Source organism: Muntiacus reevesi, chromosome 1, assembly GCF_963930625.1.
Source record: "Muntiacus reevesi chromosome 1, mMunRee1.1, whole genome shotgun sequence".
Classification (NCBI taxonomy): domain Eukaryota; kingdom Metazoa; phylum Chordata; class Mammalia; order Artiodactyla; family Cervidae; genus Muntiacus; species Muntiacus reevesi.
Window position 1 is genome coordinate 172,077,394 of NC_089249.1, and position 25,919 is coordinate 172,103,312.

Below are 25,919 nucleotides of genomic sequence, written 5' to 3' on the forward strand. Positions count from 1 at the left end.
TTCCCTGTCCTTCACTATCTCCTGGAGTTTGCCAAACTCATGTTCACTGAGTTGGTGATGCTGTCCAACCATCTCATCCTCTGTTGCCCTCTTCTCCTCCTGCCCTCAATCTTTCCCAGCATCAGGGTCTTTTCCAATGGGCTTAATAAATAAGAAACAGGAGGAAACTTCCATGACATGATGAAAAGAAAAGAGAGAGAAAAAAAAAGAATTCTATGTCTCCTTACTGAATTCTTTTTTCTCTCTCTCTTTTCTTTTTATCATGTCATGGAAGTTTCCTCCTATTTCATATTTATTAAGCTCCTTCTTTCTTCTTCTTCTTTTTTTCCCTCCTAATCAGAAATGGATGTTGCATGTCGCCAGAAGACTTTCTAGCAACAATTGAAATGGTATTTTTTCTTTTGATCTATGATGTATTATGAAAATGATAAATTACATAAGTGACCTTAATATTTAGTCATCCTTTTGTTCTTTGGTCAGGCACATTACTCTTTTAACGTAATGCTGAATTTCAGCCATGTGTATTACAAGGCTATCTGAATCCTAAACATTTATATCTCAGTAACAGTTTCACTGTCAAGGGATGTCTGAGAGCTCATCTCTCCTGTCTCTTCATCCTCTTGTACTCAGCTGCTCCTCGGGGACAGAGCTTCCGCCGGCTGGGTAGCTGAGGGCACAGATATCGTGAGAGATGTTTGGTCAAAGGGGACCTTGCTCAACTTCCCTGGTGGCCCAGTCGTTAAGATTCTGTGCTTCCAATGCAGGGGGTGTGGGTTCCAGCCCTGGCTGGGGAACTAAGATCCCACATGCTGCGTGATGCAGCTAATTTTTTTTTTTTAAGTGGAAACCTTGCAGAATTTCTCCCAAGGAAGACACTAGATGGCCAGTGCTTGGCAGGGAGAGTGAGGACCGTCAGAGTTGGGTGGATGAGAGCCTGAGCCTGAGAGAGGGGCCCCGAGCTGCTCTGGACACTTGGGTTTGCTGAGGGGGTTGGGATGCATCGACAGCAGAACTCAGCCCCTCCTCTACAGAAATGGAAAACCATGTCTAAAGAACGTTAAAAATCACTCAAGCAAAGCGCTTTGAAGCAGTTCGCAGTTATCAGCCTCCCCTAGGGACTCCTCATGTCTTTTTGGCCAAGTCTGGAGCTGACTCGAGAGAAGAAGAACAATTTGGAAGGTCTGGGGTGGGATTTGGCTCCGGGTCACATTTGTCCCTTTCTGCTGCTGCTCTTTGGGGGAAGGTGGGCCTAAGTAAAGGTGGACCTCAGCATGGTCAGCCCCGGAAATATGTGATTTCTGCAAAGCAGACTTTGGACATTCATGTCCAGTAATCAGCCAGCTCGTCCACACCCCTTTGATGCGTATCAGGGCTTTTACTGCTTGACCAGGAGAGGAACGCCGCTCACTGGATCCACCTGGACCTTGAAGTGCGGAGGAAGCAGTGGTTCCAGCTGGGGGCTCTGTGGAGCCCGCTGGGTTGTCCTGAGGAGCCCGTGGGGCAGAGATGGGAGGCAGAGTTCTTCAAAGTGAAGAGTGCTACCAACACCAGCCCCTGTTATGGGCACCGGTCTAAAGTGCATTTCAGACCAGGGCTTGGCAGCCTTTTCTGTACCTGCCGGCCAGTGTCTTGGCCTCGGCCAGATATGTGGAAAGAAGCCATGCCTCGTAACCCTGCACCATCCCCTCCTCTCTGCTCATGGCCCCTTACAGAGCAGTTTTGGCCTCTGGGTCACATTGCCAATTCCTTTTCTAGATGACCTGGGAGTCTTAAGATGTTTTCCGTTGCCTCTGAGTGACTGGTGAAACTAAGATGTCAATCTCTTCCCACTAGGAAGGACCCTTCTTGGCCATAGTTCTACTCAAAGCTTCCAGGAAGAGAGGGAGAGCTCACCTTCTCCAGCTCGAGGCATCCTGAGTGTTCCTCCCTTCAATAGGAATGAGTAATTCCTTTTGGATAAAACTTCAGAACACAACATTTGATGCATGACAATGGATACAATTTTTTTTTTTTAAATTTGGGGCATTGCAATAGCAATTGGCAGAAACCATTTTTGGCTGCATAGGTAAGAATTTAAGATGATGCTCCTAGGGCATCACCATTTCCATGGTGATACTGGTTCTGGCACAAAGAATAGAGTAGAACATGATTCCTGGCAGGCTGCCCACCTGGACTTCATTAACCCGGGCGTGCCTGCCGTCCTCTCTCGTTGCAGCCACAGAAGCCTGCGGTGTCCTTTGCAGATGTAGAATCAGCAGGGACTGGCCAGGACAGATAATGATGCTGGGTGTTCGTCTCCGAGCAACCTGACCTACATTTGGAAGAAGCGGCAGCTTCACTGCCGGGTTCAGTCTGCTGCACGCTCATGCATCACAGTCCTGTCTGCTTTTCACCTAGAGAATCTACCACCTAGAGATGACACATGATCAATCAAGAAACCGTTTTACATGCCTAGCCTGGGAGGTTATGGATAGTAGACACTCAGTAAATGTGAATTCCCTCTGCTTTAAAGATGACCCCCTATTGAAGAGGCATTCCCTGCAAAAGCCTGCCCTGCCCAGACCCCAGGACCTGGAGGAGTCTGATTCATCAGTTAATGCCAAGATAAGCAGAGCCGAACTTACAGGCAAAGCCACAACCGTGCTCCGTGTAGGCTAGGGCTTTGCTTGTGTGTGTGACCATCACTTGCCTGAAGATATTTAAGTCTTAGGTAGTAGTGTGGCAGAGAGCAAGAGTGAGGTCTCACAACAAATGTATCCCATTTAGTCTGCCCGAGAAGTTTGGCCTCTGAAGTTTTTACCCAGAACTTGGAGAATTTAATCTATCTGCAATCAGGATTTGCTTGGAGGTGATTTCTAACGGTTCACTGCTGCTTCTTTGGCACTTAAAGGGGTAGTTTGGTGTTAGCAGTAAACTGTCTTGGATGATTGAACTTCAGCGAATGGTAGAATGCTCCACAGTAATCTTTTACTAAGTAGTGCAGGCAGATCCCTGATTCAATGGACATGAACTTGGGCAAACTCTGGGAGATGGTGAGGGACAGGGAAGCCTGGTGGTCTGGTGTGCTGCAGTCGATGGGGTTGCAAAGAGTCGGACATGACTTGGTGACTAAACAACAACCAAGCAGGTCCTTTTGAAATGGGCATAACTCAGAGCATTCATGCTGCATGTCACGAGATGGCATCACGCAGTGACAGAGCAAACAGGCTCTGGGGTGGGTTGTCAGGTCCAAATTTTGGCTTCATCACTTCCCAGTCTGGGGACTCAGACAATTTATCTACCCTGGCTCTGCCTCAGTTTCTTGATCTGTTAGTCATAGGTGATGGTAGCACTTATATGCTACAGGGTTGTTCACAGATTAAATCAACTAATATAAATAGACTGCTTAGAACAGGGCCTGGTAGATACAAGTGTTGGCTACCTTGCAATCTTGGTTTAATTCGTAACTGATAAGTCAGTAGTATAATCAGACATTTTCCCAATACATAGACATCCTAATTTTCCTTATGGGCATCTCTTTCTCCCTATGAACTGTGATTTACACAGTGAAACAGTATTGTAAGTAACAATCCAAGCCTTATTATTTTCACTCATATCTAAGCATTTCCCCAAAGTATCAAAGTTAGTTATAATTTTAATGACTGCATAATGTAATCATATGGACTAGCTGTAATTTGTGATACATTTTCTTAGTGTTGAACATTTTGGTTGCTTCATGCTGCTGGGTGGATGGCACCAGACCCTGATGAATGTATAACCATTTCTATATTCTCTTTCTCAGTGTCTTCTTATTCTTAGGTTAGATTTCCAGAAATAAAATCAATGGGTCAAAGGGATAAATATTTTTAAGGCCCTTGATAAATATTAACAAACGGCTCTCCCAGATCGTTTATAATTAAACTCCCACAATGACGTAGACAAGTTATTCCTATGAGAGTCATCCCCTTGGGCCTCTCAGTATGAAACACGATACCGGACTAACGGACAAAGAGAACCCTTGAGAGATCCTGAAATAGGAATCATTTTAAAGTTCGTTGGACAATCTTTTGTGATTAGCAACAACAGCAAGACAAAAGCCAGGTCTAATTTTGACCCAGCATGGACGAAAGAGTGCCTGAGTTGTTCAGGCTCTGATACCAGCGTGAGTTTTTCTCTCCTGTGTCAGCGAGAGCTTGATGCTGAAGTCGCGTATTCGGCGGTGAAATGGCCAGGCCTGCGGAAGGCTGAGCCTTGACCCTCTCTCCCCTCCCGCCAGCTACACCGTGGGCACCGTTCAGGAGAACAACGACCAGGTCTGGAAGTTCCAGAGGTACTTCCTGGTGCAGGAGTACTGCAGCCGCCTCAACATCCCGTTCCCCTTCGTGGTCTTCGCCTACTTCTACCGGGTGGCCAAGAACTGCTTCCGGTGCTGCTGCACAGAGAGGAACGCGGAGCCCTCCGCCTGCTGTGAGTGGCTCAGCCCTGGTGCTGGGGCCCAGGGGCCCAGGGGCGGGGGTTCGTTTCTGGGAGGGCGTCTGGTCCACATCTCAACAGGTGGGGTTAGTGACAGTTATTTCAGAACTCACAGGGTTGTGTTCTGAGGCTTCTCTGACGGCCCAGTGGTTGAGACTGATCTCCCAAGGCCGCCGGGCATGGGTTTGATCCCTAGTCGGAGAATTGAGGTCACACACGCCACAAAACCGAAAAAAAAAAAACAATAACAAGTGTTCATCTGTGAAGATCAGGCATCAAGCCCCCCCAGTGACTTATTCAGGAGGAAGAGTAGATTAAGAAAGACAGCCAGATCTGCTGAGACGAACTTGTTACAGGGGCCTCGCTTTTGGATGGACATCATAAGGGTGTAAGTAGGATGTTGAACAAACACGATGGTGGGATGGTGTCAAAATGTGACTTGGTTCTTGCTCTCTGTTGCCTCCATGACATTTGTTCTCTGGGAGACCTTAGGTCTGATTCTAGCAAGGCTCATTGTTGCAGAAACCAGTACTCGAGAAACCAGCTACCACACTTGGAGAGTTGGAGAATTCAGGTTTATTACACTGGCGGGCCCAGAGGAGTTAACACTCCAGTCTCCTAGCCCTGAACAAAGGGATTATAGAGTTTTTATAGCCAGACTGTGGTGGGCAACACTAGCTGTTAACAGGCTAGTTTAAACTAAGGGGTTTCACGCATGTGGGAACAGCAGTCAAGATGGGGAGGGGTATGCCTGACCTGGACAGGCATGATTAAGCAGGTTTGCAGGGGCTGGGCAATTGCAAAGAGCAGGACAAGGGTGAGTGAGATAAACTCCAGTTCCTAGTATTGCAAGTCCCCACTTTCTGAGACTACGTGACCTACGTGATCTAGACTTTGCAAGGGGCAAGCTGAGTTCTAGAGGCAGAAGAAGAAGGAGCTTATGTCAAATTTTAACTTTTCCTCTTCATTCATGACTTTTCTGGTGGTTCTTAGAGAAAATCTTCCGATGATCTTACTTGGTAAAAGAATCTCAGTTTAGGAATTGGGACCCACAGTCCAATAGATGAACCAGCCCGCTCGCCATCTTCCAGAGGGGAGGCTCCCCTTAGCACCCCCTCTCAGCCAGTGGATTCATCAGGAAGGGTGGGCCACCGGCTTCCCTCTCTCCCCTCCTCCTTCCCACTCACTCACCAGCTGCCCTGACTGACCTTCTGTGGGTTGGAGAGCAGGAGAAGGGAGAGGAAAGAGCGGAAACCCTCTGTGGAAACAGTGGCGCTGCCCTGGGCTGGCTCTGTGCTCCCTGGCCTGTGCGTGATTCCAGCTGACCGCGATCCTGTGGCGCGTGGTGGGTCCTTCAGCTGAACCCTGCCTGACCCCTTCACACCAACCACTGCTCCTGGGGTCTGGCAATGCTTTCTCCGGGGGCTGCTCCCCGACCCGAGCCTCTGGCCTCCAGGGGTGTCTTCTGCACACTCTCCCTGCTGACAACCCACACTGCCTTCTGGAAGGCAGGATCCACACGGCCGTGGGGTTTGCGCTCTCTCTCTCACATGCTTGCCCACCGCCTCAGCCCTGTTAGACACCGGGCAGGCAGTTCCCCACCAGCCCCTCTCCTCGCCCCGGCTGTGGGAGCTGGACTCTGTGACCCCTGGCCCCCAATCACACCTGGTTCCGCCATCTTTTTGGCTGCAGGGAACCCACATTGAGCTCTCTCCCCCGAGACCCTAGGGTTTCCTAATGCCCCTTCCTGGAGCCACTAAGATGGGCAGTCTTCCTCACCCACAAGTGTATTTTCACCAGATTCAGCCCAAGGGAGAGAGAGGCCTATTTTCATTCCTCTAGATGTTTGGACACAAAGAAAGAGTTGGAAAGAGCATCACTGGCTCCTGTAGCTGTCCTCTAGACTCAGGCTCAAGCTGGCGGCTCCATCTCTGGGTGGGCGTGGAGCAGATCTGCAGGGCAGGCGTCTGCACATTGATGGGGCCCAGACCCTTTGGGGTCCACACGGATCTTTCCATTTCTTTTAAAAGCCAGAAGGAAAAGAAAGAATTTTTAGGTGACAGAAAATCTATTGGTATATGCGTGGGAAGCCACCACTTCCCTGGTGGCTCAGATAGTAAAGCATCTGCCTATAGTGAGGGAGACATGGGTTTGATCCCTGAATTGGGCAGATCCCCTGGAGAAGGAAATGGCAACCCACTCCAGTACTCTTGCCTGGAGAATCCCATGGATGGAGGAGCCTGGTAGGCTACAGTCAGTGGGGTCGCCAAGAGTCAGACATGACTTCACTTTCACTTTCATATGCGTGGGTGCATGTTCAGTTATGTCTAGCTCTTTATGACCCCATGGACTGTAGTCTGCCAGGCTCCTCTGTCCTCATGGAATTTTCCAGGCAAGAATGCTGGAGTGAGTTGCCTCTTCCTTCTCCAGGGGATCTTCCTGACCCAGGGATCCAACTTGTGTCTCCTGTGTCTCCTGCATTGGCAGGTGGATTCTTTACCACTGAGCTATCTGGGAAGCCCCTATTGGTATATACTTGTCTTTATACCAACCCGGTCATATAATCTTTTTAATATTTTCTTCATCTAGGAAAGGGCCCATGATGGCAAAAGTGTCAGTGCCAAGGGCCTAGGGTGACTGACTTATCTCAGTTGCCACAGACCATCCCTACAGTAAAATTAGAAGTCCTATATCCCCGGGACTCCAGCGATTCAGGGGCTCAAAGAAGTCATCAGTGGCTCTGTGTGCTGATTAGGGATGCAGAGTTGATGACCCAGGTTGGATCCAGCCCTAGAGCCCTTGGGATTTTCCTTCTGTCTCTTTTTCTGAGGAAAAGCCAAGAAGGGTTTCACTGAGTCTCTAAGCAGATCTCTTGTGCCTTACTTAACAACTCCATGAGACCTGGTTGCTTGAAACAACTACTGTTTATCTCTTCACCGACTGGGCTTCCCTCATGGCTTGGACAGTAAACAATTTGCCTGCAGTGTGGGAGACCTAGGTTTGATCCCTGGATTGGGAAGATCCCCTGGAGGAAGGCATGGCAACCCACTCCAGTATTCTTGGGCTTTCATGGTGGCTCAGACGGTAAAGAATCCGCCTGCAAAGCAGGAGACCTGAGTTCGATCCTGGGTTGGGAAGATCCCCTGGAGGAGGGCATGGCAACCCACTCCAGTATTCTTGCCTGGAGAATCCCCATGGACAGAGGAGACTGGCGGGCTGCAGTCCATGGGGTTGCAGAGTTGGACATGGCTGAGTGACTAAGAATGCACGACTACCATCATGGGATTCATGTACCATTTTGGGCCAATCATTCATGTCTTTCTAGTATATCCCAAATATTTTGATGATTTAGAAAGTAAAAACATGAATTTTACTAACCTAGATATGATAACTGCTGTAATTAAGAAAAATTTAATTTGCCGAGAACCATCATTTTTTTTATTTGATTCCTGCAAAGAAAAATGCAGGAAAGATACTCAGGAATATAACCTTCAATATTGTTCGTAATTTGCTTCTGTGTTACCCCTGCAGCCATGATCCCCTAAAATCTGGGTTTCAGAATGTAAATGTACAACGACCCCCATCTCATGTCACAGTTTAAACAATCTTCATGGTCGACTCTTTTAACAGCATTATTTCAAGATGTTAAATGTCACTTTGGGGATGTCATTAGCTATCATATGTATGTAATTGCCTTTCCTAATGAGGAAAAGTGTTTTGACAATTTGGATAAGTTACTGTCTTTCTCCTCATTGTTTTGCTGTGGAAGACAGAGTGAATCATTTCTAACCAAAAGAATGAGAAGTCTTTATATCAGGGATGGGAATTGAAAGCTGAGACCTGGAATTTGTACTCAAAGACTATACCCAAAGATCAGAGGAGTGTCATGAAGCATCTCAGATCTACCTTTGAGTCTGTTTTGAAGCCGTGTCATAGATGAATGACTGTAGAACCTGTGGGAGGGCTCAGGGGACCAAACCAAGCCTGCAGACTTGGAGGCAAATGCAAAGGAAATTTAGGAAATATGTTGCCAACTAGAGTCTTTGGCAACAAGCTTCATATTCTTCCTGAAGTTACAGAGAAAAAAAAAATGATGGAGAAATGGTGTGGGGAGCAAGGTTTGATGAAGTATAAAGGAAAGTGAAAATGAAAGTAGAAGTGGCTCAGTTGTGTCAGACTTTCTGTGACCCCCTGGACTATACAGTCCGTGGGATTCTTCAGGCCAGAATACTGGGTAGCCTTTTCCTTCTCCCGGGGATCTTCCCATCTCAGGGATCGAACCCAGGTCTCCCTCATTGCAGGTGGACTCTTTACCAGTTGAGCCACAGGGCAAGCCCAAGAATACTGGAGTGTGTAATCTATCCCTTCTCAGGGGATCTTCCCCACCCAGGAATCGAACCAGGGTCTCCTGCATTGCAGGCAGATTCTTTACCAGCTGATCTATAAAAGCCATGTCTAACAGTTAGTCCTGTCTGGAAATGATGTGGTACCTTGTGAGGTAGGGAATTCCCCATCACCAGTGGGATTCCATTTGGGGGTGGGGAGGCAGAGGGGCTACATGGGAGGAAGGTCCACTCTCCAGTCCAGAATCAATAGAATTGGGAGACATGATGTATGGGTGAGGACAAATCAGTCCTTTGGATTCAGGATGGGTTGAGAAGGCAGGAATAAGTGCAGATCTCCTTCCCAAACTTATTTGTGATTAAGCATAATAAGAACATAAATGTAGAAAACAGACATGTGGACACCGGGGGTTGAGGAAGGTGAGGGTGGGGTGAATTGGGAGATGACCTGTCTGGTGGTCTCCCATTCCCATTCCATTTTTGTATTCCTTCCTGAGACTAAGAACTGTCTGGAGAGAGCATCGTTGGCTCACTGTTTCTCCGATTGTGGTGAGCCCTTCAAGGAGACAGGTACAGAATAACACGGCTCACTTCTGACTTGTTTGCTTTCTCTAGTTGAAGCTCCTGTCCACTCGCTGGCCAGGTTTGTGGATTTGTTTTCATTAGTTAATTTATTTTTTTATTGGGGTGTAATTGCTTTACAATGCTGCGTTGGTTTCTTGGTGAGCACATACACACTACCGTGTGTAAAATAGAAAACTAGTGGAGAAGCTGCTACAAAGCCCAGGAAGCTAGTTCAGTGCTCCGTGATGACCTAGAGGGGTGGGGTGGGAGTGGGTGGGAGGGAGCCCAAGAGGGAGGTGGCATATGTGTGCACGTGGCCGATTCACTCCGTTGTGCAGCAGAAACCAGTACAACACTGCAAAGCAATTATTTGTTGGTCAGTCGCTCAGTCATATCCGACTCTTTGTGACCCCATGGACTGTAGCACGCCAGGCTTCCCTGTCCTTCACCATCTCCTGGAGCTTGCTCGAACTCATGTCCACTGAGTCGGTGATGCCATTCAACCATCTCATCCTCTGTCACCCTTTTCTCCTCCTGCCTTCAATCTTTCCTAGCATCAGGGTCTTTTCCAATGAGTTGGCTCTTTGCATCAGGTGGCCAAAGTATTGGAGCTTCAGCTTCAGCATCAGTCCTTCTAATGAATAGTCAGGGTTGATTTCCTTTAGGATGGACTGGTTTGATCTCCCTGAAGTTCAAGGGACTCTCCAGAGTCTTCTTCAATTAAAATAGATAAATAAATAAAGAGAAAGCAAATCCCCCAACCTGGCCAGCAAGTGGGCAGGAGCTTCAACTAGGGAAAGCAAAGCAGGCAGAAATGAGCTGTGTTCATCTGCACCTGCCTCTCTGCTGGGCTCACAGCAATCAGAGAAACGGTGAGCCATCAATGTTCTCTTCAGACAGTTCTTAGTCTCAGGAAGGAATAAACACATGGCGGGGATGGGAGGTGGAGGACAGGAGCCTCCAGCCACTGTGCAGTGATGACAGAAGCCAGGGAGCCAAGAGCTATTTACTCCCTGTAGATCCTGGGGCATCTGGTCACCACCTGCCCTTCTGTCTCTCCTTCAGGATGGCTAATCCCTGAGCCACAGCATTCTGTGGTCATCGACTCCTCTCACGGTATTGATTTCCTTCCCACGTTTACTTTGCATTTGCCTCCAGTGATAGGAGAATCATGGGGTTTAAGCTTCACATGGCCCTTCTTTAGAGGAAAATGCAAGATTTTTCAAATAACTTTTCAGAAAAAGTAGAATCCAAGCATCCCCGTTTAGTACTTTTTGGGCAATACTTTCAAGTGATAGTAAAAGGTATGCTACCCAGTGATTACAGTTTTATAAAACCCATCACTTTTCATGAATGAAAAAGTATTTATTTATAGAACATTTGAAAAATACAGAAAAGCTCAACTAAGGGTAAGAGCAGATGGACTTCAGACGGTAAAGAATCCACCTGCAATGCGGGAGACCTGGGTTCGATCCCTGGGTTGGGAAGATCCCCTGGAGCAGGGCATGACAACCCTCTCCAGTATTCTTGCCTGGAGAACCCCGTGGACAGCGGGGCCTGGTGGGCTGCAGTCCATGGGGTTACACAGAGGTGGACACGGCAGCACAGCTCATCTAGAGATAAATATTGATAGGCTATTGGTATTGACTCTGTTATTCTTAGGTGGGTGTATGATAATCTGATTGCTCTGTGCATACATACTCAAAATCTAATTTGCTCATTTAACTAATAACCTCCTGTAGAACATCTCTCGTCACCATAAATATATACTTTTATGATAATTTTTAGCTGTGGAATATTCTAGCCTGTGGATATACCATACTTCATTAAACCAATCCCTTGTTAAGCATGTATGATGGTTTCTCCTCTTTGGTTACTATGTCACACTTTGATAAGCAGTTTTATGTATTCATTTTTGAGTGCATCAGCGACTTTTTTTTTTCCTTTGAGTTCTTTCTAGAGGAGGAATTTCTAGATATAGTGTATGTACATGTTGAAGTCTTGATATGTCTGTTCCCATCCCTTCCTCATTCCCTAAGGCTGTAACAGTTCACAGATTTTCCCCAGTGTATGGGAAACCTGTTTATTCGCCTCTTTGCCAACACCTGGTACAGTCACTATTGTAGACCCTGCTCAGTTTCCAGTTTGGTTGTGAAACTGCCATGTTGTTGTCTCAGTCAGCATTTCCTTGACTCTTAGAGAGGCTGGAGATTTAGTCATTGGCCTTTTTTGCTGTCTAGCCACCTGAGTTCAGGAGCATCTATCCTTTTCCGGCTGATTATTAAGTTCTCCTGCTGGGCTTCCACATGCATTTAGTTTGAGGAAAAGGCATTGAGAATGACTTTGCTTGAAAAAATCCAGTTAAGAGAAATCAGTTAGGAATTATTTTTTTAAAGTGAATGACCACCATTGAAAAAAAAATCTTGACTTGCTATCTGGGATCCGCTTCAATTCTGCCCCTTGCATATTGGTTCTGCCTTTGACTTCCAATTAATTTTTTTTACACCTAGGAAAATCTTATAACAGTTCCTAAACTCTAACATCTTGAAGAACAAATTTAAAACTAAACACTAGGTAAACTTATTCTGAATGGACACCTGCATGAACGTATGCACTTTTCTTTCCCCATGAATTCACATGAAGGATTGCTGTCCATTGCACTAGTCCTGGAAACACAGGTGACATGTTGATCTGTTCTTTTGTTTGCATGCCATCTGAAAAGCTAAGTCACTGTAAAAAGTGTTAGTAACTCAGTTCTGTCCGACTCTTTGCAACCCGTGGACTGTAGCCCACGAGACTCCTCAGTCCATGGAATTCTTCAGGCAAGAATACTGGAGTAGGTTACCATTTCCTTCTCCGGGGGAACTTCCCAACCCAGGGATCGAAACCAGGTCTGAGGAATTGCAAGCAGACTCTTTACTGTCTGAAACACCAGGGGAGCCCTACTGTTAAGAAAAATAAAAAAAGAACTAAAAATCTTGCTGGAACATTCCCCAGGCCAGTTTTGCAGCACACCTGGTTTAGGTGAGAGGAAAAGACTAGAAATAAGATTTTCCTTGAGGTCTACACCTAGACTGCATATTTCAAGAGGTAGGAATGAAGTCCAGGGATGATTCTCCTTTCCTCCAAAGTTTCTACCCCAGTGTTAGGTTGAGAATAGGCAATCCATCAGTAATTATCCAACTGAATAATCAGTGTAGTATTCTGATGTCATCAAAATTGAACATAGGAAATATGAGAACCAAATTGACTAGTGAAATGATTTTGTTAGGGCACAAAATGCATAGATGGGCTATGGATGGATCTCTGTTTGGAATGAAAAGTGCATTCCTATTTCATACAAGCCCCAATTCCTCATTGTTACCAAGAAATTCATTACTATTCCATCGCTCTGCTGCAGTCACTAGTGAGTAACATTAGTCAGATCAGCCTGTGCAGGACGAATCTAATTCCTTTGATTCCAGAGTATGGCAAAATGCCTAGCAGGTGTTGATTTAGGAAAGAAAGGGGTAAGTGAAACAACTTGAATGTTTTTCTTTGTCTCATTATCCAAGGTTTCAGGAATGAAGACAACATGACTCTGGCATGGGAAGGTGTCATGAAAGAAAATTACCTTGTCAAGATCAACACAAAGGCCAGCGACCCTTCGGAGGAGTACGTCAGCATTCATTCCTGCTTTGCAAGGCTCCCCTCGTGTATGGAAGCTAGCAGATCACAGGCAGCTTATTTGAACAAACTCTGTGTAAAGAAAATTTGCACCAGAAAGCGGCAGCATAAGGCTCAGACAGCCAAAGGTGACAAACCCAGAAGGGTGTGTCAGCCTGCTAGGAAGGGCAAAACCTCCCCACCTGCTATCTAATGGGCCTCCTGATTGCAGGGAAGAAAGAGGTGTTGATATCTGGAACCCGCAAGGCAAGGCCATGGTACCAGGTGACCAGAGCATGGGTCCCTGTGCCATGCTGCAGAGGTGAATTCTGGGAAGATCCGCAGATCATGGGCAGCAGTCATCACCTCACAGGGTCCACACATGTATCTCTGTGAGGAAGAAACAGAGAGATTAGAAGATGGCAAAGCCCTTTGGTTGATCTGTCACAGACTGTTGTCCCTGAGAAGTCCTGAGCATCCTCTATGAGGCACATGGGGTTGCTATAAACATCCCATAGAACTAGACACATCACTCATTCCATAGATGGTCCACTAAGAATGTGGGATGCAGGGCCTCCAGGAGCATGCCCTTTGAACTTAAAGTGGAGTTAACAGGGTTAATAGTCAAATGTAATTCTGAGAGCTCCAAGCACACCTCAGAATTCAGTCTAAGAAAGAGCAGACATAAGAACAACTACTCCCTTTGTTAGACTTAACACAGCTCTCGGGAGCACGGGACGTGCTTTTTCTCTTCGAGTAACAAGGCAGAGGCCTCTATTCTCCTCCGTCCCTGGACTCAGAGGTCTTAGTTTTGGAAGGAAGGAATGGACCTTATGTGTCATCTTCCACCCCCCACCCACATCAACAAAGGCTGCATCAATTTGCTGTCCTTCCAACTGGGACAAGAGTGCAGTTCTGCTTTGGTTGGGTATTAGGAAGAAAGTAAAAATGATAAAAGCAGCTGATGTTAATTTAGTTGAAGATGAAAATGAACTGTATTTTGTTCTTTAAAATGGAGCCTAATAACCCTTTTTTTTTCTCTCTCTCTGTTCTCTCTCTTTTTAAACATCTTTGAAGAATAAGGCATCGTTTTAGACAGCTGGATACAAAGGTAGGGTCCTGTTTATAGTTTGGGAAATATTTTTTAAACTTTATCTTTGAGCTTTCAGCTAGAGGCCAGTGTCCAAAAATAAATGAAGTTAATTGTCTTGAAAAATGGATATGACCCTGTTCTGTGTTCAGTTGTCTTCATTCACTGCGTAAAGTCTGACTGCTGAAACAAAATTGCTTCTCAGATGTTCCTAGCCCACATGGGAATAGTCCTGAGTCCCATTTCCACAGCATCTGAAATTTCTCCTGCTTCTGTCTAACCCAAGACCCCATTTCTCTTTTTCTCTCAAGAGAAAGATGCTTGTAATGACAAGGAACACCAGACAGGCTCAGAAAAGCAGCTTGGGAGCCTGGGAGCCTCTATGCCAGTCTTTGTTACCACTCTAATTTGTCACCTACTGAATTTGAATTATGAATGCATGAATACGCACGTAAATGTCAAGCCTAGAGAGAATGGCCACCTCCACCCTGAGCTGGGAAGCTGGAAATTATGATTTGGTTCAGGGGAAGTGACAATTGATTCATAAATACGGGCTCCCTGTTAGGCTCTGAGGAGGAGGTGGTATGTTATCGTGGCCTTATTCTGAGGATGGGCCCTGGGCATTGCAGTCACATGTCACATTCGCTGCTCCCCCCCTTGCCGCCCCCAAGATGTGCTGTTTCACTGCTGACAATACCCCACCAGGAGTGGCAGGGCTTCCAGTACCCAGACCCCCTCTTATAGGAGGGTCTCAAAAACACTGAAGAAATGAACCAGAAGTGCCCTCTTCAGAGCTCTAACTGATGATTTATCCAGCCCACAATTCCTTGCATATGTATTTCTGTACTAGTTATCAGCAGCATGTAAAACATCAGAGGCCATGTGTCCGTGGGTCTCCCTTCCTACGCTCTGGTCCCATGCAGGATGCTGAACTGATGCTTAGAACCTTCCTAGCTGTACCTCCTGCCCCCATAGCTTATCTCTTCCTTCATCTCCTTCCCTCCCCTGGAGCTGCCTGCTCCATACATTCGTGTCAACCACTCAGGATGACGAGTGTGGAATGTTTCTGTCACAATCAGCTTTAGTTCCCTACACTTCAGGGACTTCAAACACCCATCTTATTTCCCTCTCACTTTCCTGGATCAGGAGTTTGGGAAGGGACCAGCTGGGCAGTTCTGCTTCTTGTGGTCTCAGCTGGGTTTATGGGGCTGGATTCAATTGGAACTAAGGCCAGGACCTGGCACTTTGGTGCTCCTCCTCATTGCTTTTGTCCCCACTTGACCTCTGATCCACGTGGCTTGGGCATCTCGGGTCAGTTCCCTTTGTTCCATAGGGGCTGGCTTCCAAGACTGAGGAAGTGCTCCCCAAGGTGGGACCTGGACCTGGCATGGCATGACATTGAGTAAAGAAGCCCCAGACAGACTGAGATCTAGCTAGGAGAGGAGTAAACTCCACATGTCCATGCTCTACCCCTCGAGGTGGGAGTGACGCGTAGACATGGAGAGACGCGACAGCTATCTTTGGAGCCACACCATCACACAAGAGAATACCCTGTTTCAGTTGCTCTCCTTCTGGTGTACTATTGCTGGTTTTTAATTGAGTGACTAGGAAGACCCCTAGTATGTTAAGGCTGTATATTGTCACCCTGCTTATTTAACTTCTATGCAGAGTACATTATGAGAAATACCAGGCTGGAGGAAGTACAAGCTGGAATCAAGATTGCAGGGAGAATTATCAATAACCTCAGGTATGCAGATGACACCACCCTTATGGCAGAAAGTGAAGAGGAACTAAAGAGCCTCTTGATGAAGGTGAAACAGGAGAGTGAAAAAGCTGGCTTAAAACTCAACATTCAGAAAAATAAGATCATGGCATCCAGTCCCATCACTTTATGGCAAATAGATGGGGAAACAATGGAAACAGTGACAGCTTTTATTTTCTTCGGCTCCAAAATCACTCCAGATGGTGAAGCAGTCATGAAATTAAGACGCTTGCCTTTTTCTTTCAGAAGAAAAGCTATGACAAACCTAGACAGCATATTAAAAAGCAGAGACATTATTGCCAACAAAGGTCCGTCTAGACAAAGGTATGGTTTTTCCTATAGTCATGTATGGGTGTGAGAAATGGACCATAAAGGAGGCTGAGGGCCAAAGAATTGATGCTTTTGAATTGCGCTGTTGGAGAAAACTCTCGCGAGTCCCTTGGACAGCAAGGAGATCCAATCAGTCCATCCTAAAGGAAATCAGTCCTGAATATTCATTGGAAGGACTGATGTTGAAGCTGAAGCTCCAATACCTTGGCCACCTGATGTGAAGAGCTGACTCACTGGAAGAGTCCCTGATGCTGGGAAAGATTGAAGGTGGGAGGAGAAGGGAACAACAGAGGATGAGATGGTTGGATGGCATCACTGACTCAATGGACATGAGTTTGAGCAAACTCCGAGAGATGGTGAGGGACTGGGAGGCCTGGTGTGTTGTGGTCTGTGGGATCGCAAAGAGTCGGAGACAACTGAGCCTCTGAACAAGGAAGACACCATTGGGCTAAGTGCCCTCAAAGCAGACATGGCCCCCAAATTTCATGAATGGACCCTTTGTTGAATGTTTTGGGTGTGGGAGCATTTTCAAGCCAAATTACATAGGATTAAGTAGGAATAACACTTTGCAGTATGAGGCGTGTTTTCCAGATTGCCTGAGTCTACATTATCAGGGAACAAGGTCAGCAGCTGAAAACCCTAAGTCCAGAGAGGCATGGAATGTTCCAGACTGGAGAGGGACAGCTTGAACGAGGGGGAACCCCAAGTGGGAAGAAGGGGGAAGCTGTGTCGTCCTGTGAGGGAGCTTGTTGGCCTCTTTAGGGGTGGGGTTTATTCCCGCCCAAACCTCTGGGGACATATCTGGGACACTTCCTTCAAAGAGCCCTCTGAGCAGTCAGAGTGGCCACATCAGAGGGGCTTAGACAGTTTGGCTTGGGAATAGAGGTACTAGGGATGTGTCCAATGTGTGTGTCGGTGTGTAGGGAAAACAGGCTATTTTTGGTTCTTCTGTTGTTCTACTTGTTGGTCCACTTGAGGTGGCTTTGAAGGGAGTCAGTGGAAAGTGGACTTGGGGTTGAGCTCAACCTTCTGTGTACCTTGCTGGGGGCACTCAGAGCCTGGGCAGGATGGCAACACGGGGATGGAGCCGAGTGTGACTGAGGTCAGAGGTCAGCCGGACATCCAGGCACTGGACCAGCTGAACTGCCTCTCAGGTTCAGGGAGGCCTCCTAGTCCATGAGCTTCTGGGAGCGTTGGGAAGGGTTGTGGGGGCTGCTGAGGGGTCCCAGATGGTGGCGGTCACAGTTGGGGGCTGTCCACACATACGTGTGAGCCTGGGGTCTGTGGGGCCTTCAGGGGAGGGCCTTGGGTCCAGGCCCCTTGGCATCTCCCTGGCTGTGGAGCTCAGCCTCTTTGTGGGTTCCTACAAGAAGCCCCCCACACGCTGCATTTTGCAGGTTTTAGTAGAATTTAGACAGAGCCCTGGGAAGCCATAGACCACACAGCACAGAGCCCTCGGCCTGCACCCATGGATTTCACTGGCTCTTTCCCCTCTTCCAGTCCTGTCACTGCCCTCTCTCCTTTTTATCTCCTCTCCCATCCTCTGCGCCTTCTCCTCTCAACAACAAGTTTCTCCTTCATATCCAAAGAGAATTTTAGGGCTGGCCACTTGTTTCTTTGAGCAAGCTCTTGATGTCCTAAACCATACTCAACAGTGTATTAAAGTCCTTTTACTGCAACAAATACAGAGATTTCCCCAAACTCTCCAGTAAAAAAAAAAAAAAAAAAAAAAAAAATTCTCCATCTCATTCTTACACCAGAAAACAAGGTCATTCCTTGACCTAAGTCTGTAAGTAGGAATCTTACTGTGCCTTTATTTTAGGCGGCCCTTATGGTTTTTTTTGTCCTTTTCTTAGAACAGTTAAATGATGAGGTTAAGGTTAATACTGGAAAGAAAGCATAGTTAAACTGAGAGTTTTCCTTGAATGAGTGCTTTAGCAAGTTGGAAGCCATCTGTACAGAGATTGCATTATGTCTATAGCTTTTATCAAGTTAACAATATGGCTTGTAATTTGAAGTGATCTTTATCATCTTCGTGTATCTTGTGTAAAAACTTGTGAAATATGCATGTATTGAAAATAATTTTATCATGCCTTTTACCTAAATTTGTTTTGCTATTTATACTGTGTTTTTGGTGAGGGGAGACACTTAATTTGCAAAAACTTGATTAGTATTATATTATTTTCATTAGTGTTATGCTTTTATCAAAGCAAAGCTTTATTGATATCTTATCATTTATTGGTATTAGTTACATATAACATTATGATTTATATGTGTAAATTATATATGTGTAAATTATATATATATATATATATATAGGTTATATGTTATTTCTGTGTTGTTAAAAATCTATCATTTCTATGTGGGAATCAGTAGTGATTAAGATTTGTGCTTCCCTGATGACTCAGTGGTAAAGAATCTGCCTGTAATTCAGGAGACACAGGTTCGATCCCTGGGTTGGGAAGACCCCCTGGAGAAGGGAATGGCAACCCACTCCAGCATTCTTGCCTGGAAAATCCCACAGACAGAGAAAGAAGCCTGGTGGGCTACAGGCCATGGGGTCAAAGGAGTTGGGCGTGACTAAGAGACTAAACAACAGCAGTAGCAAAAACTAATCCTAGTTGGTGCTCATGCTTATTTGCTAGTGATTTGATTTCAGAAAGTCTGTAGTGAACAAGCTCTGAAATATCACCTGTCTGATATTCTGCTGTACTCCAGGCATGGGCCATACTTCTTATTTCATGTATAGTTAATCTACTTCATGAAAAAGCCTTAGAGTCATGATTTAAAATTTAAGTTGGAAAATTGATCTTGAGACCAGTTCTCTTTTTCCCCTTTCTAAGCTTAATGACCTCAAAGGTATTCTGAAAGAGATTGCTAATAAAATAAAATAAAACCGCATGGACTCTGATGGAGAAAAATTTAATTCTAGCAAGGTAAGTCATTTTAATAGCTTTCTTCTTTTTTTGCTCTGAAATTTACATATTTTGAGACTAATTCAAGATCATGATATTTTCTCAGTTATTTTATTTTCACATGTGATCAGATTTGCAAAATAACGATGGTGTAAAAAAATCAAACAATCAAGGGATATAGAAAGGATACAGGTGGAAACCCACCTCCCATAACTCCCCCTCATGCCCCCAGTGCAAGACTGTTCCCTGGTCCAAGATGAGCACTAATAGCATCTTTTTGAATCTTTTTTTCAAAACTTGCAAATTATATAGCTATTTTGGCATTAATTGAATCAAGGTCAGACTATTCTAAGACTTGGCAATTTTTTCTTACTTAACTCTAGATCATGAGGGTCTTTACAGATCTGTGCTTCAAATATGTACCTCATTCTTATGATGCATCATTGATGATTTTTGCTGTTAGGGGATACACAAAGTGTGGGTCTTTTGGTTGGTTTGTTTTATTTTCTCTCAACAAATGAATGTTGATCACATCTTACTACCAAAAATGTTTTAGTAAAGATTTTAAGGCTTTGGGGGCTTCCCTGATAGTTCAGACAGTAAAGAATCTCCCTGCAATGTTGGGAGACCCCTGGGTCAGGAAGATGCCTTGGAGAAGAGAATGGCTACCCATTCCAGGATTCTTCCCTGGAGAATTCCATGGATAGAGGAGCCTGGCAGGTTACAGTCCATGGGATCACAGAGTTGACTGAGCCACTAATGCTTTCTTTCACTTTCAAGGTTTTTAGCAATAGCTCATTCGCACAATAAAAATGTAATTCTGTTAACTGGCAAAATTGAGCCCAAGGCTTTGTACCATGATCTGAGCATTTACTTTAATTAAGTTTTCTCATTACCTGTCCAAATGCTGAAACCAAATGTTAAAAATGTTGTTAGGGAGTTGTAGAGCTAGGAGGAAACAGCTATGAGCATTCCATTTGATTAGAATTTTTTTAAGGAAGTGAATTGCCCGGGATGGAAACACAATTAAGGCTCCCTCCCACCTTCCTTCTTTCCCTTCGTGTTTACTGAGCACCTTCTAAGTGCTAAGGCTCAGACCCTGATTTCTACCTTTGCATAAATCCTCTCACAGCAGAATTTCTATTCACAGAGTGGCTGTGTTATAGGGGTAACTGTTTTTGGTTTATCTGGTCACTCAACACTTTCCCTTGGGTTCTGACAATTACATATCATATTCTAAGCCCTCTATCCTGGAAGATTTTGTAAGGGCAAGATTGGCACATATTTTATTTGTATATTTATTTTGTGTGAAGACAGGCATAGCCCCACAAGTTGCTCAAGAAAACAAACCTTGAATATTTAGGAAGAATGCATTTCAACTCTTCCATCATGGTGTTTCATGAACACAATATTATACTTTACAATAAATTATAATTTGAGTTTTGAAGCATTTGTTATTTTGTTTATGAGCTGAGTCATAGAAAAAACAATTAGGAAGTGATGAAACAATTTAAAATGATTTAAAAACCCATAGAGGTGTAGTAATCAGAAAAGATGTACTCATCCACCTCTTAAAGATCTAATCTCATCTCTCTTTTTTTTCCAAGACTGTTGACTATGAGGAAAATGAGCACAGAGACTGGTTTCTTAGCAACCTTCTCTTTGCTTAGACTTAATTTTTTTAATGTAAGGAGAGTTAATTCACTGGTGAATGAAGATGAATTGGGAGAAGGACATCACTTCATGTCCACGTGGGCATCTGTGAGCCTGGGGATGAGAAGAGCGTGAGAACATGGAGGCCTGAGATAGTCTTTACAGATATCTTTAGAAACAATGTGCTTGGCACATCCAGTTTGTTGGTATACTTTTTACTTCGGGTAGAAGATCCATTTTCTTTTTTTGATGTCGTCTGTCTGGCATGTCCTTAAGAAGTTCGCTGAAAATGTAATTTTTTATAGGCAACCACCTACATGCTGCTAAAATATATATTTTTTGATTTTTTTAAATTTTAGTATAGCTGCTGTCAAATATTATATGTTATAAGTGTGCAGTATAGTGATTTGCAATTTTAAAAGTTAATTCTTTAGAAGTTAACTCTATTTATAGTTATTATTATAAAATGTTGGCTATATTTCCCGTGTTGTATAATTTATCCGTGTAGGTTATTTTCTACCCATTAGTTTGTACCTCTTACTCCCCTCCCCATATCCTGCCCCTCTCTGCTACCTTTCCCCACTGGTACCTGGTTCTGAAATATTATTATTGTAGTGTCTCTCTGATACTGCTTTCTCTAGAGAGGTGAGGATATCTTTCCTAGGAGTAGGGGCAAGGAAGTGAATGCCAACTCAAGTGGGTGTAAGCTGGACACCAGTGAAGGCAGGGCAGAAGGGACATCTGAGGACAAATCCTTATCAATTTGCCCATCGGGGCTCTCCGTCTTGAATCAGCCTTTGACTCAATAACTTGTGATGAGATGCTTGGGTATAAATATTTCTTTCTCCCATGCTAAAATTGAAAAGAAGTAAGAACCAGGGTGAGAGAAAGCTATTTTTTTTCTCATACCCTTACCCCTTCCCTGAGGATGGGTGGAGTGAAGGTGGGGTGGGGAGTACTTCCTTTGGGTACCAGAAATTGTTTGATCCCTCCATAATGATCCATCGGTTCTTGTATTGGCTGCACTTAAATTCTAGTTCATCTCTTCAGTACATTATTGCAGTTCTTAATGTTACTATCAACTCATCCTTATGCAGAAATCACTCAGCAAATAGGGCACTTGGAAGCTTTCTGGGTCTTATCTTTGAGTTGAGTCTTAACTGTTCAACCACAATCATTTTGTTCACATTGGCAAAGTGATCAGAACTCACCTCTTTAAGGGAGAAAAATGGTCATGTAATTGCTTCAATACTGAAAGGCAATGTCTCAATGCCTGGTATTGCATTTAGGCCCTCTGTCAGCATGTTACTAGTGTGTTTTGAAGCAGACAGTGTCCTGAGAACAGAAGAGGGAGGTGACTCTTAATGCAGTGCTCTTCCTTTGTCTTCACAGGTCGTATCAGACGTCTACATGGAGAAGATTCAAGGGATACTGCTGAGCAGTTGCATCTTGACAACAGCTGTGTTCCTGACTAAGCGAGAATTGTGCAGGCCCCTGGGTGCACCACGATGGCTTTAATCATTCCAGTGTGCTCAGTCTGAGGATAAAATGTGTCTCTGATTTCACTCAAGAAGACGGATGTGAAGGAAGAACATTTCCTTCCCCATGCTTCCCCCCAGGCCGCCCTGTTACTCTCTGCATCTCCGTGGCCGGAGCCCTCTGTGGATGCTTTAAGCTGCTCGTTATTCTCCCGTTTCCTTCTCTTGTCCTCCTTGGACCCATGCACATTAGGGAACATCTCTCCTAGGAATAGCAACCTGGTCCTGCTTTCTCTCCTGGGTCCTTACTTTGTCTTCAGTGGATTCTCTTTTGTTTCCTTTTTTTTTTTTTTTTTGGTATTATGTGACTAATTATCTGTCATAGTGTTAAAAGTTTCTGCAGTCAGGTCAGATTCTAAGACATGCTACAGCTAGAGGACTCTGCTTTTTTTTTCAGGAGAAACTCTTATCATTTCTCTCTCTGATTTTAATCATTAAAGCATAATCTTCCTGCATGTTCCCCCAGAACCCCACTTGATGGAAGTATCCCCTTCCTAGCAGTGTGAAAAGGCACCTGAAAATGAATTCCTCAGAGGCGCACCTGATTTTGTTTTCACTGAATGTTCCTCTTACTTATTATTTTCCCGTTATAAATAATTCATGGGTATGATAGGAAATTCATGGGTATTATAGAAAACGTAGACTATGGGGAAAGTAGAAAATATAAACAGTCTCACTATCTGAAGATAATCACTGCTAACAAGTCAGGGTGTTTATCCAGATCTGTTTTTTTTTTTTCTATGCATGTTTTATGTCTCCTTTAAAATTTTATATAAAGTCAGCATACCACATATACAATTTTACATAAGCTTTTTCACTTAATATTTTATCCAAGATGTGTTCTTTATATACAGGGTCTTCTTAAACTTTACATTAACACTTGCATGCTATTCAGTCTCTAATGATTTCTGCTATGTTGGTCACTGAAGGTGGTTCCTTGTTGGCAAATGGGGTGAACATCTATGTGCATGAATCTTTTTCCATAGTTGGGAAAATTTCCCATGGCTAGATTCCCAGGAATATGTACTTCTTATCAAACTATTTATGAGGTTTTTTCCAGAAATGTTTAGCAAATAGGAATTATTAGCTTGATATCAGTTCAGTTCAGTCACTCAGTTGTGTCCAGCTCTTTGCGACCCCATGGACTGCAGCACATCAGGCCTCGCTGTCCATCACCAATTCCCGGAGTTTACTCAAACTCATGTCCATTGAGTCGGTGATGCCATCCAGCCATCTCATCCTCTGTCGTCCCCTTCTCCTCCCGCCTTCAATATAAGTCTTATCAAAGTATTTACAAGGCTTTTTCAAAAATGCTTAGCAAATGGGAATTATTAACACAATACAGAACCTAGAACTCCTAAGATAAAACATTGCATCTAATCCTTAGTTTAGGAAGAAACCAGTATACTTGTTTCAGAAATATAGAGGGTGAGGGCTTGCTATAGAATTCAAGGTATTATCTTATTGAACACCTCTAGTCCCAGCTTTGTCTGGAAGTGGTGTTATCTTTGGGCAAAAGAAGTAAATAAAGTTATTTAAACATCCGTGATTAGTTTTTCCACTTTGAATAGAACGTACTCAGTGGCTAAAGAAGAAAATCTTAGAAGGAAGCTATTAAATGATTATCTCATTAGAAATACTACAAAAGCATGAACCAAAAAAATGTTTTTCTGTTTTGTCTGGGAAGTAGTTAAAATGACTCCTCACAACATTCAGGATGTTTGTAGGGAATGAACAGAAATAAAAGACGTCTTTTTACCTAAACCTCTTTAATGACCTGACAAGGAATTTTAGTAGTGGGGATGATCAATTCATGGTTTTGGATTCTGAAAGGTGGAATAAAATTTACTTGACAAAAATTGGCGATGAATGGAATTTTCAAGTTTTCTCTGTTAGCGAGGGAATTTCATTTTTGTTTCACCATAGCAACTAGAAGAACTGCCTTTTCTGAATCCACCAAGAAGAGGCTTGTGTTATCGCCATAGTGACTGGAAAAAAACAAAGTATTTGGCCCTGCCCATAAGACCACATAGAGAATGACAACCATCCTAACCTTTTATCCTCAATTCAAATGATGAATGTGAATAAAATCAGTAACTTGAAACCCTCCTAGAAGATAAAAATTTAGCGTAACTCTTGGCTGATCTCCTTAAATGTGCTTTTCCCTATATTCACATTTTTACAGACTGTGCTTTTGTTAGTGTAAGAAATAGGCCATGTGCACATCAATATCATGAGTAAAAGCAACTGTTCCATTGATGCTGATGACGGAGAACTTGAACAACGCTAGGAGTTCACTTGGAGGAGCCGCCCAGTGTTTCCAGCTCGGCTTGTCTGGCAGAGGTTTCTGCATGGTTCCTCTCCGTGATCTCTGTGTAGGACAGTCCTTGTTTTAGGTGTAGCTCATGAAAACAGCACGCGTCTTGGCTGTACCTCTAATCAAAGGCGCTGTCTTTGTATGTGGTACTAAAAATGTCCTGTGTGTGTACATGGCTGCTCTTAGCCTTGCGGCTTGGTTCAAATGACTGTGTTGAATTAAATGAGGAGGAAACATCATGGGTTGCCTTTGTCATTCTTTTGAGAGTGAAAAAAAAAATACAATACCTCCCTTCAGATTTATTTCTATGGGGATTTGACTCGCAGTTACCTGAGCTGACTTTGATAAGCAGATAACTCGAGCATTCTGATCGGGTGCAAGCGGAAGGCTGTGCCCCATGGTTCTGATTCTTGCCATCAGGGCCAGGTTTGGATTCATGGTCACCTTTTGGTGCCCCCAGTTGGGCACCCATCTGCACCCCCAGGGTCTCCAGCTTCTGTGACTTGGAGACACGCTGCTAGGTCACCACCCTTCAGATGTGTGTGGTTGTTTCTGAGCTTACAGGGTCTCTGTGGGCTCAGGATCTGTCTTGGGGCCAAGGTAGTATCTTATGTCCACAACCCCACATGCTGGTGGAGGCTGGGGCCCAGACTGAGATACCCGGTTTCCTTGCTGAAGGTAGAGTCCTCCAAAGCCACCTTGGTTCCAGACACAACTGGGCAAGTGTGTCTACCTCCTGCCACCCCGCCCCCTTCGTGGTCCATGTGGAGGACTGAACTCGGAGGTTGCCATGGACACAGCCTCTGCCCACAGCCTCCACCTCAAAAAGGAAAGGCTTAGGAGTCAGGCCCTCCATTGAGTTGGGGCTGGATTTTAGACACAAACATCCCATTGCCTTTCCTGACCCACCCCAAGCCAGGCACATGTGGACTGGACAGGTCTTTATTCTCCTGAAGATGGAAAACATGAGGGACAAAACGGCCTTCAGTGGCCTGCCCCGTATATCCATCAGACCTCGGTGAATGTTTCTGAACCATAGTTTAGGATCAAGCTGGGACTTTGGGACTCCATGAGCTCATTTATAGCCTCAAATTTTTAATCAATGTTTTTCTCCTTGCAGAAGCCTTGTTTGACTAGGAGCCATTTCCCTCATTTTTCTCATAATGTGCAATGTGTTGTCAGTTATGGGAATACTTCCTGGGGATTAAGGATAAAGTAAATTAAAAAGTAAAAATAAATCAAAATAAGAAAGGAAGAGGAGGCCCTGCTCTCCACCATCTTACAATCCATTAGAGGAGACAAAAGAAAAG

The 25,919-nt window shown here is 44.6% G+C and overlaps 1 protein-coding gene across 1 annotated transcript in view; it reads left to right on the plus strand.

The window, feature by feature from the left end:
- TRPM8 (transient receptor potential cation channel subfamily M member 8) overlaps positions 1 to 24,834 on the plus strand; it is an 87,088-nt gene extending 62,254 nt beyond the window's left edge. Inside the window, exons 21-25 of the mRNA XM_065930643.1 lie at positions 4,256 to 4,446; positions 12,914 to 13,013; positions 14,082 to 14,115; positions 19,030 to 19,122; positions 22,147 to 24,834. Coding sequence (XP_065786715.1) covers positions 4,256 to 4,446; positions 12,914 to 13,013; positions 14,082 to 14,115; positions 19,030 to 19,080 — 376 coding nt within the window. The 3' untranslated portion in view covers positions 19,081 to 19,122; positions 22,147 to 24,834. The remainder of the gene's footprint in view (positions 1 to 4,255; positions 4,447 to 12,913; positions 13,014 to 14,081; positions 14,116 to 19,029; positions 19,123 to 22,146) is intronic.
- The last annotated feature ends 1,085 nt before the right edge of the window (positions 24,835 to 25,919 follow it).